Source organism: Colias croceus, chromosome 23 (assembly GCF_905220415.1).
Source record: "Colias croceus chromosome 23, ilColCroc2.1".
Classification (NCBI taxonomy): Eukaryota; Metazoa; Arthropoda; class Insecta; order Lepidoptera; family Pieridae; genus Colias; species Colias croceus.
In genome coordinates, this window is record NC_059559.1 from 6,500,201 (window position 1) to 6,511,930 (window position 11,730).

Sequence of the window (11,730 nt, forward strand, 5' to 3'; positions counted from 1 at the left end):
CAGCAGGACTGCCCGCTGTATCCCCACTGTCATGGGCTTTACCGGTAAATCCAACCTCCTTAAATATTGTTTTAAGGAGGAAGGAATCAGCCCATTGGTGGACACAACTATGGGGATTATCTCGGCAGACACACCGCCCCACATCTCGACAACCTCATGCGCCAGATCCAGATATTTGAGCCGTTTATCTGAATCGGCCTTAACAAGATTGTCGTCATGTGGGATAGTGATGTCTACCAAGAAAATCCTGGAAGTTGCTAGGTCCATCACCACAATATCAGGTCTATTCGCTAGAATAGTCCTGTCTGTGATGATGGGCCGATCCCAGTACAATTTGGCACGGTTATTTTCCAGGACCGGCTCCGGCGCGTACTTGTAATAAGGCACTTTTCCGACAAGAAGGCCATACTTCAGAGCGAGCTCTTGGTGGATAATCCTAGCTGCTAGGTTATGCCTGTGCAAGTACTCAGTGTTGGCAAGCATGGAACAACCGGAAGTAACATGTCGGAGAGTTTCTCCAGGACGGTGACACATACGACATAAGTCCTGGGTCCCGTCCTTTATGATGTACCTCCGATAATTGTTCGTCTTAACCACCTGATCCTGTATCGCACAGACAAAACCCTCGGTTTCCCCAAAGAGGTCACCGAAACGCAGCCAGTGCACGGAGGACAAGAAATCTACATGAGGTTCATGCAGAATCCTGTGAAACCTACCGTGTAGCTCTTTCTCTTTCCATATGGCCTCTCTGTCGGAAATGCTGAGCACCGCCGGCTTTTGCCAGTCCTGTTTGGCCAGGGATAGGGGAGTGAGTCCTTTGTCACATTCTATGACTTCAGCATGGATTGCATGACTAACCTTTGCAAGGAAATAGTCTCTGAGTTTGCATATCTCCCGATTGTGCAGCGATTGGGCACTTAACATGCCACGACCACCGCACCTTCTAGGGATATACAGCCTCATCACTGACGATTTCGGGTGATGCAACCGATGCAGAGTCATAGTTGTGCGGACTTTCCGGTCCAGGGCGTTCAGTTCGGTCTGAGTCCACTTGAGTACGCCAAATGTGTACAGGAGAACGGGCATGACCCAGGTATTGAACGCTCGTATTTTGTTCACGCCCGACAAATAGCTGTTGAAAACTTTTGTCATGCGTTCACAAAACACCTCGGCAACATCCTGTTTCACGCTCACCCCCTCCACACATATATTCTGTGACATACCCAAGTATCGGTAAGTTTCAGCCTCTGTAAGTACCCTAAGATGGGCCGCGCCAGATGGTGTTATGTCATCAGACGCGGTTACTTTACCCCGCTCCACATGTATAACCGCACACTTATCCACCCCAAGTTCCATGCCAATGGAGCTGCTAAAATCACACGTGATTTTTAGCAGCTCCGTTAACCTGGACCTATTAGGCGCAAATAATTTGAGATCATCCATGTAGAGCAGATGGTTAAGTCTTAGGCCACCCCTGCGAAGCTGAAATCCGGATCCTAATCTCTCAAGCAAATAGCTTAGAGGGTTTAGTGCCAGGCAAAACCATAGAGGACTCAGGCAATCGCCCTGGAAAATACCCCGCCGTATCTTTATTCGGTCCTCCGCGTCAGAGAGCCGCTTACCTTGGAGACAAAGCATTGTACTCCATTGCCCCATACATGTTCCGAGAAGCCCTCGGATCGAAGGATCGATCTTATAAAGTTCCAGGACTCTCGTTAACCATGTATGGGGGACCGAGTCAAATGCTTTTTTATAGTCAATCCAGGCAGCGGATAAGTTGCGTCTGTTACGCTTGACCTGCTGACCAATAACCGTGTCGATCAGGAGAAGCTCCTTAGTTCCGCGACCACCCGCCCGACATCCATTCTGTGTATCTGCCAAAATTCTATTGCCATCTATATGCTTGGCAATTTTGGCCGCCAGTACAGATGTCAATGCCTTGTAGATGGTAGGTAGGCACGTAATTGGGCGGTATTGTGACGGGTCAGCGGAGCGGTTGGATTTAGGAGCTAGATAAGTGACCCCAGTAGTGAGGAAGTTTGGAAGCAAGCGGTGCTCAATCGCTTCTCCAAATTGGCGGGCTAAGGTAGCATGGCATGCGTTGAACCCTTTCAGCCAGTAAGTCTGAAGTCCGTCTACCCCTGGAGTTTTCCAGTTCGGGCATTTTCGGACTGCTGCGCTGATGTCGTCTCTTGTGACAACAACAGGGTCCATGGGTGGTAAGGCTACACACGCTTCCTCCAGCTCCATCATCCAAGCACCTTCGACGTGCTCAGCAGCATGAGACCATATTCCACGCCAAAAGGCAATCAGGTCCGCCTTTTCGGGTTGTGGCCCCATGTGTGCTTTCCGAGCCCCAGATTGAAGGTACTTGTAGAACTTCCTTTGGTCACTTTCGAAGAGACGATTCTCACGGTGTCTCCTTGTTGTTTCAGAGTACCGTCTAATGCGTTTCCCCCAAGCTGCGACCTGCTGTTTCAGGGTGTCGATGCGCACTGTCACTATTCGCAATAGCTCTGCCTGGGGCAGATTGTGAGATATCTCACTGATTGCAGACCTGACAAAGCGCATCACTCGCGGTCTTGTGTTACCGGCCCTAAAAGCAGTAAGCTTACCGATGAGGACTCTGGCATTAGCGATTCGAGTTTCGATACGACGCCTCCAAGCAGGTGTCGTATGTCGCTGCGGAGATCCTCTTCCCGTATTCGAGAAGTTAATCCCCACCGCTCGACACACGACTACCGCCGCAGCGTATAGTATCGATCCCGTATCACCAATGTCAGTACTGGTTTCCAAATATGGCGGCAGTAATTTATTAACGGTCTCAACGGTAAGTCTGGTCGACGCTCTATAGGGAACGCGAGGAAGCTGGGAGCGCTGCTCAACCGGTATTCCTCGGTAATGAGAGATCGTCTCCTCAAGCTCTCTCCTGATCTTGTCCATGTCCTGGGTAGCTATTTCCTCAGTTTCCCCCGCTCCGATCGCATTGGTCTCCACCCCGGTGTTCTCCTCAAAAAGGACTGACACATCGGGTGGGTCATCAACGCCCATCGGTTCAGGGGCTTCCGCGGAAACAGCCGCACATCCTAGTTGTTCGAGTTCGGAGGCGCTAAAGATGTTCCTGCGCAAGATGTATCGAACTCGGTCCACCAGATTTTGTTCAGTGAGGGTGATGTTGGGTTCCAAGATGTTGAATTCGCGGAGCAGTCGCACTCGGTACCCAGTCCGGTTGGTTTCACCCTCAGTCGCCCTATAATATGCTCGCATGGCATTTTTATTTTGGTCAGCTGACCATCTCATGCGAGTCTTTTTATTGTTTCCACCAGTAGCGGACTCCATATGCTGGGTCGTTGCCGGCCCTGCTGTCGTCAAGCTTACTGGTGGGGATGGTGGGTTCGACCGACCAGGTGGTCGGGTCGGTCGGCGGGATTGGCTGGCGTCCCGCATGCTGCCGCGCCCAGCGCCAGCTCCAGGCGCGCCCTGGCGACCCCCAGGAAGCGGCCCAGTTCGCATTCTATTCTCTTCCATCCATATAACAGGCTTTATACACTCGAGGGTCGCCCACTTCCCCGAGGAAACCGTTAAGTTGCATATATTTTTAGTACCCTATGTACTCCCCAGCTGAAGCACGGCTTGCACACTTGCTGGGAATGGGTACTGACTGATTGCGCGGGTTGGATAACTACTGTCACACAGTTATCCAACCCGTGGGCGGTGGGGTCGTCACATCCCTACGCCTTATGACTGATTGCACGGGTTGGATAACTACTGTCACACAGTTATCCAACCCGTGGGCGGTGGGGTCGTCACATCCCTACGCCTTATGACTGATTGCACGGGTTGGATAACTACTGTCACACAGTTATCCAACCCGTGGGCGGTGGGGTCGTCACATCCCTACGCCTCATGACTGATTGCACGGGTTGGATAACTACTGTCACACAGTTATCCAACCCGTGGGCGGTGGGGTCGTCACATCCCTACGCCTATCATGACTGATTGCACGGGTTGGATAACTACTGTCACACAGTTATCCAACCCGTGGGCGGTGGGGTCGTCACATCCCTACGCCTATATTTAATTATTATTATGAAGTTTTATTAAAATGAAAAAAACTTTTTTGGAGATATAACTGTATTAAGCATTTATTACTAGCTGTGGTGTTCGTTTTCGGTCATCATCATTTCACCCGATAAACACCCACTGCTGAGCATAGTCCTCCTTATAGAACTCCATACGGACCGATCTTACGCTATTCGTTTCAAGGCAGTTCCCGGAACCCGTACAAGGTCATCACTCCAACTTGTAGGATATAATAATAGTGGTGCCTAGATGAAAAAAAGTATGAAATAAAAGAAAGGATGAAGTATAAGCCTTTTTTATCTAAAACACAAATAAAATTTATGTTCAATAGCTATTTACAGAAAAGCAAATAGCATTTTTCGTCAGTAGCGATAATCTTTTCTTTAATGTATACGTATATTCAACATCATTTTTGCAAACAAACATTTTTGCCATCACGATTTCATTGTATATAATAAATAGATATATTTGTTAATTACATGCACTGTGTGGATTTAAATATAAAAATAATCAAGTATTTACCCAAATCGAAATTAATAACATAACCGTTCTCTTTTCAATAATCGTATCTACATGATAATCTTTGAACACAGTGTGCGCTAGCTTTGTCACACTAGTGATTGAAGCAATGTTTTATCCCTTTCATTATTTCAATACAAGTGTCAAGCAAGTGTCATTCATTAATAATTGCAAATTGTTATTTTTGCTCAAAAATTATAATATTTTAATACATTTACCTGTGATATGATATTCCTCTATCTTTCTTTAATTTACTATCGTAATTTGTGCACTTTCTGAACACACAAAAAGGCATTATTGATAATTTTAACGTTTATATCAGCATGTGCGTTCGCTGTCACAAGTCACAATCTGACTGATTCCACTGGTCCCAATTAGGACCAATTCACGGTTTACGTTTTGGTGCGTTGGTAACGTATCTACCTCTTGTTTCTATATATAATATCATTGTCTTGTTCTATGTTTTTCTGTCAAATTGTATTTCTGTTACATTTTAATTAAAGGTTTTAAGAATTGGCAACTTTTTTGACTTTTCCTACAACCTAAATTATATTTTGTCAATATTTTTTTTTATTTATATATTATATTAAGCTATTGCATAGCTTCTATCGCGCCTTGAGCGCGGGGACCGAATCGAGAAATTCCGTAACGAAAAAACCTCACGCTCCCCACTCCGACGGGCGGAGGTGTGGCTTGAAGGCATAGCATGCAATAGCGCAACCGCCACAGTCCCCGAGTGACACACGTCTTTTTCTTCCAGTGTCGGTCTAGAACAACTAGCGCCAGTACTCGACCGGGAACAGATAACAGTGGATATACTATCAGAGATGTCGCACGAAGATCTCCGCGCTGTGGGCGTGGCCGCGTACGGGCATAGACATAGGCTGCTAAAAGCTGCGAGACATAGTTTACAGTCACATAATGGTGAGATTTATTTATTCATTTATTAATTTCCTATCTTGAGGTCACCTGATTTCTAAAATTGTAATGTGAAAAAAAAATTGCTTCATAATATTGGTGTACAGTAAACGTAAAACAATTATATTTAAAATTGCGTCCAAATAATGTCCGAGGCAAAACTCTGCCTATTACGCATAGGCCTATTAAGCAGAGTTTGCTAATGGGCGTATACAAAATACTTTGAATATTACTGCATCTCAACATGGTGTTAATTTGAATGAATCTATACTAATATAATAAAGCTGAAGAGTTTGTTTGAACTCACTAATCACGGGGACTACTGGTCCGATTTGAAAAATTATTTAGGTGTTAGATAGCCCATTTATCGAGGAAGGCAATAGGCTATATATCATTACGCTAAGACCAACAGGAGCAGAGCCACGCGGGTGTAACCGCGAAGCGCAGCTAGTTAAATATTATTTGTTTCGACCTCATGCAGTGGGATCAAATCATGTTACGATTTGATTCACATCGAAATCTAATAATCTCAAAATAGTTTTTATTATTTAACCCGTTAAACATGTCAGTACGGCGTCACAACACAAATTGAGGTGTAAGCTCACCGCAAACTCAAACTAAACTTTTACAAGTGTCCATAAATAGTGATTTTCCTAAACTACCCCCACATAATGGTACGGTGGCACAAGTGGTCGTGCAAGCTCACTGCAAACTTAAACTCGAAACTTTTACATGTGTCCATAAATAGTGATAAAAACTTTTACATGTGTCCATAAATAGTGATCAAAACTTACATGTGTCCATAAATAGTGATCAAAACTTTTACATGTGTCCATAAATAGTGATCAAAACTTTTACATGTGTCCATAAATAGTGATCAAAACTTTTACATGTGTCCATAAATAGTGATCAATACTTTTACATGTGTCCATAAATAGTGATTTTCTCAAACTACTCTCACAGAATGGTACGGCGGCACAACACTAGTAGACGAGCACGCTCACTGCAAACTTAAACTTTTAGTAATGTACATAAATAGTGATTTTCTGACTACCCTTACCCCGGTAAACATGTCAGTACGGCCGCGGCGTCACAGCACAAGTTGACGTGCATGAAAACTTAAACTCAAAATTTTGTGTTCTTAAATAGCCATTCAACCTTTTTTTAAATACTGTAAAATCAAAATTTTTACTAGTGTCCATAAATAGTGATTTTCTCAAACTACCCTCACAGAATGGTACGGTGGCACAACACTAGTAGACGTGACACCGTCAAGCGAATGTTCGTCCACCGACAGCGAGTACTGCATAGTGGAGCGCGAGATGCAGGCCTCCGTGCGGGCGCACCGCGACAACGCGGGCGGCCACTTCACTAGATACCACGTTGTGCGGGTGAGTAGAGTGGAGAGGAGATAGGAGAAGATGGAAGAGTACTGCATAGTGGAGCGCGAGATGCAGGCCTCCGTGCGGGCGCACCGCGACAACGCGGGCGGCCACTTCACTAGATACCACGTTGTGCGGGTGAGTAGAGTGGAGAGGAGATAGGAGAAGATGGAAGAGTACTGCATAGTGGAGCGCGAGATGCAGGCCTCCGTGCGGGCGCACCGCGACAACGCGGGCGGCCACTTCACTAGATACCACGTTGTGCGGGTGAGTAGAGTGGAGAGGAGATAGGAGAAGATGGAAGAGTACTGCATAGTGGAGCGCGAGATGCAGGCCTTCTTGCAATGTGATAAATAAAAATATTGCAAAGAATTTAAGAATATTAAATATACCGATAACAATGTCGTCACAAGAAATGTAATGTCTTATCATTACAATAACCTCAAAACACATATAATAATAAGTTTTTGGTCAGTCTGCTACTAGATGATTTTCTATTACTTTCTGATTAATCAGAATTACAGTTAAACCTCTTTATTCGCGGGTGATAGGTTCCATAAATATGCCGCGAATAGAGAAACTACAACTACTCTTTTAATTTTATGTGTCCGTGCCATCTATTGAGATAATTATAGGTCTACCAGAATCTGATGGCATATTTATAATAAATAATAATAATAAAAAACACTTTATTGTACAATGCACAGATATAAAAATACAACAATATACAAAATGAATCTTCACCGTACAAATTGAGCAGTATCAAGATCGTTCAGTCCATTTTCCCCAGGGTTGCACACTCAAAATTTTGATTTCCCTTATTGCCATCAGATTCTGGTTTACCTATAACTATCTCATCCAATATAACATTGAAATATTTTTTGTCTGTCTACACAGATACAAAAGATAGTGAACGGCCGTCTCTGGGAGCGATACGTGCGACGACGAAGCGAGGTCTGCGAAGAGAATGGCGGTAGTTCTGGGGAGAGGATGCTGTTCCATGGATCACCCTTTATCAACGCGATAGTACAGAAGGGCTTTGATGAGCGACACGCGTATATAGGTGTGTAGAGTGTACTGTAGAACAAATACTCATAACAGTTCCAAATATAAAAGAAGTTACCATTTTAGTACAATACATTTAAAACTTATATAAAAAAAATATACTACTTCAGAGAGTATTACAGTATTAAGGACGATAAAAAATCCTGGAGGGTTGTCGCGTGAAAACCACAGGACAGTTCTTTGGCATATTACTATAATATAATATGATGAAAAATTAAACTAACTAATTAATTTAATTATTATTATTATTAATTTAATTAACTATTTTGAAAAATTAAATTGTAAAACTGACATGATTAAAAAGAGCAACTATGGAGTTCCTTGCCGGTTCTTCTCCGTAGATACTGCTTTCCGAATCGGTGGTAAATGTTAAAAATATGTAATGACGTTTCAAAAGTGCTTCTAGAAGAAGTCTATTTGAATAAATAAATGTTTGAGTTTGAGTTTGAATACGTTTTAGTTGAAAAATAACCATTTTTCCAGCATCATAATAAGCCCATATACGTTCTCATTGCAAGGACTCGGGCTTCCTATGAGGGAAGTTTTTTTAAGCAAAAAATTTGTTATTTAAAAAAAATTGGTTGCCTGTAAAGTCGGTATACGGGCGAAAGTTTTACGTGACAACGACTTTTTATGTCTGTCTCTCTCGCTCTTAGGCGGGCTAACCATGCCCGAGTGGAAGGGACGCGTGCCTCTCACTCGCTCTCATTGTGAGCGCATAACGTGAGCGGAGCGTAACGCAGTTTCTTGAAGTGTCACTCGGCAAACCAATTTATAAGACGTTGTCACGTCAAAATTTTTCTATAAATTACAGGCGGTATGTTCGGCGCGGGCATATACTTCGCGGAACATTCGTCGAAGAGCAACCAGTACGTATACGGGTTCGGAGGCGGGTCCGGGTGTATAGCGCACAAGGATAGGAGCTGCTATTTGTGTCATAGGTGAGTGAACAGAGTGAAAATAATATTATAGGCTGGTTGCAGAGCTTGACCGACCGTCAGTGCGTACGTCAGTCGCGCTTGTCATATGTATGGAAATTCATAAAACCGTTCATAGCTAGACCGACCATACGCACGCGTATTGTCATGCGCATTAGTGTCATAGTCATACAATTGTTGATGCGTATCGTCAGGACCGACGGTACGCACTGACGCGGACGGTCGGACAAGCTCTGCAACCAGCCTTAGGATTCATTTTTCACTCGGTATGATCTGATCCCATATTAAGATTTTCGCTTGTGCTATGGAAACCGAATGGCTGATAAACACACATATTTAATTTTAAATAAATACTTCTTCGTCTGTGTGTCTGTATGTTTAAAAGTACGCAACGGATATTGTTCCGGTTTTCTTTTTTTAAATAGAGTATTTTTTTATAAATAAAAATACGAAAGGTTTAGTATGGAACTAGATTTCCGCCCGCGTTTGCAAAGGAAAACCCGCATAGTTCCCGTTCCCGTGGGATTTCCGGGATAAAAACTATCCTATGTGTTAATCCAAGTTACCCTCTATATGTGTGCTAAATTTCATTGTAATCGGTTCAGTAGTTTTTACGTGAAAGAGTAACAAACATCCATACATCCATATTTACAAACTTTCGCCTTTATAATATAATTACATTTGATTGATTTACATAATATTAGGTTTTGAAGACAAAGTGGACGAAGCCGCGGGCAGGAAGATTTATAGATTAGAGAAAAAATTATGAGGAAAAAATTATGTAATAAGTCGAAAAGCCAATTTTTTTTCTGCTACTACATTTTATGGTCTTAAATCGTACAGAAACTCGATGAATGGAAAAACAATTTTAAAATTATTTGTAATTAATTTGGGGGTGCTCCAAGGTTCAAGCATAGGTCCTATGTTATTTTTTACATACGAAAATGACAAAATCGATGTTTCTCATATTATTTTTACATCCAGATATGCTTTTTCCCATATCGTATCTATAATATAAAAATGAATCCCAAAATGTGTTGGTAAGCGCATAACTTGAGAACGGCTGAACCGATTTCGTTAATTCTTTTTTTATTATATTCCTTGAAGTACGAGGATGGTTCTTATGTAGAGAAAACGTAAATATGTACCACGGGCGAAGCAGGGGCGGACTGCTAGTATATTATATAAGTATATATGTATATAAATATCCTTATTTAAAACTATATTTACCATATTTTTCAGACAAATGCTCCTCTGTCGAGTGACTCTAGGCAGGGCTTTCCAACCATCGAGCGTTAAAACTGTATTTACCACATTTTTCAGACAAATGCTCCTGTGTCGAGTGACTCTCGGCAGGGCTTTCCAACCATCGAGCGTTAAAATTACATAATATATTTACCACATTTTTCAGACAAATGCTCCTCTGTCGAGTGACTCTCGGCAGGGCCTTCCAACTGTCGAGCGCAATGAAGATGGCGCACGCCCCGCCGGGCCACCACAGCGTGGCCGGAGCGCCGACCAGCGGGGGGCTCTGCTACCCGGAGCACGTGGTCTACCGCGGGGAACAGGTACAGAGAAAAAAAAATGTGTGCGTGTACTAGTGTACACACGTAAGAAGTGAAACTTCTTTATGACCTTATTTTTCAAACAATAATTTACTATATATGCAACTTTGCAGAAATACGTCGAATCACGCGTGGTAGGGATAAGAAAAAGATGGCGCGTAACGGAAAAATGTCACGCGTAACGAAAAAATGTTACACTAATTTTTTTCCAACCCCGATAAAGAAGTTTCACTTCAATAATAAAAATTATAATTAAATTCTTTATTGACATAGTTACACAGGTCAAAATAATGAATCCTCCGGTCCCGAACTAAAAACTGGCAGCTAACGGCAATATCGTAACACACTCGAGGTGTTGATGAGTTTGTGTCACACAATATTTGATGAGTTTCATGGTTTTTGCTATAAAACAAACAAGACATGAACGCCACCATCGCGCTAAAGCGACTGAGTGCAGTTTGGCCATATGGCTTATGTTAAGCGGAACATAAGTGATGTAGGGGGTGTCGTCTCCATATGTATATCTCAATGATCTATACTAATATTATAAAGCTGAAGAATTTGTTTGTTTGAACGCGCTAATCTCAAAAACAACTGGTCCCATTGGAAAAATTTTTTCCACGTCAGATAGCCCATTTATCGAGGAAGGTTTTAGGCTATATATCATCACGACCGACCGACAAGAGCGGATCAATGTGGGTGAAATCGCGCGGCACAGCTAGTATTATATATGTTACAGTCAAAACCCTGAACCAGTCAATAACGTTATTGACCGGTAAAATCAGTTAATAAGGATATTGACTAAGGGCGTCGGTTAATATCCTTATTAACTGATTTTATCTGATTAAACCAGTTACTAACGTTATTGACTAAGGGCATCGGTCAATATCCTTATTAACTGATTTTAAGTCGAGACATCTAGTCAATATAGGTTTTAACCGACGTGCCCAGTCAAAACTCATAAAAAGTTAAGGACGTTAGTGAAATTATACTAGAAAATCATTTAAAAAGGTTCATAAAACTTTTTAAAGTGCAATATTTAAGAGTTTCATGTTTTATTAATTAATTCGGGGTATTGTTTGTAAACTGCAACCGCGCGAGAATACGTGCCCCAAAATATTTTTGAAGATGGCAATTGTCTTTTAATAACAACTAGGTTTCCGCCCGCAGCTTCGCCCGCGCAGTCAAAGAAAACCGCATAGTTCCCGTTCCCGTGGGATTTCCGGGATTGCGTTAGTTTCTGATTTGATGGAGTGACCT

The 11,730-nt window shown here is 42.7% G+C and overlaps 1 protein-coding gene across 1 annotated transcript in view; it reads left to right on the forward strand.

The window, feature by feature from the left end:
• Positions 1–11,730, forward strand: part of LOC123702374 (poly [ADP-ribose] polymerase tankyrase) — a 39,234-nt gene that overhangs the window by 25,495 nt on the left and 2,009 nt on the right. Inside the window, exons 19-23 of the mRNA XM_045650116.1 lie at positions 5,363–5,526; positions 6,754–6,911; positions 7,800–7,965; positions 8,782–8,908; positions 10,317–10,473. Coding sequence (XP_045506072.1) covers positions 5,363–5,526; positions 6,754–6,911; positions 7,800–7,965; positions 8,782–8,908; positions 10,317–10,473 — 772 coding nt within the window. The remainder of the gene's footprint in view (positions 1–5,362; positions 5,527–6,753; positions 6,912–7,799; positions 7,966–8,781; positions 8,909–10,316; positions 10,474–11,730) is intronic.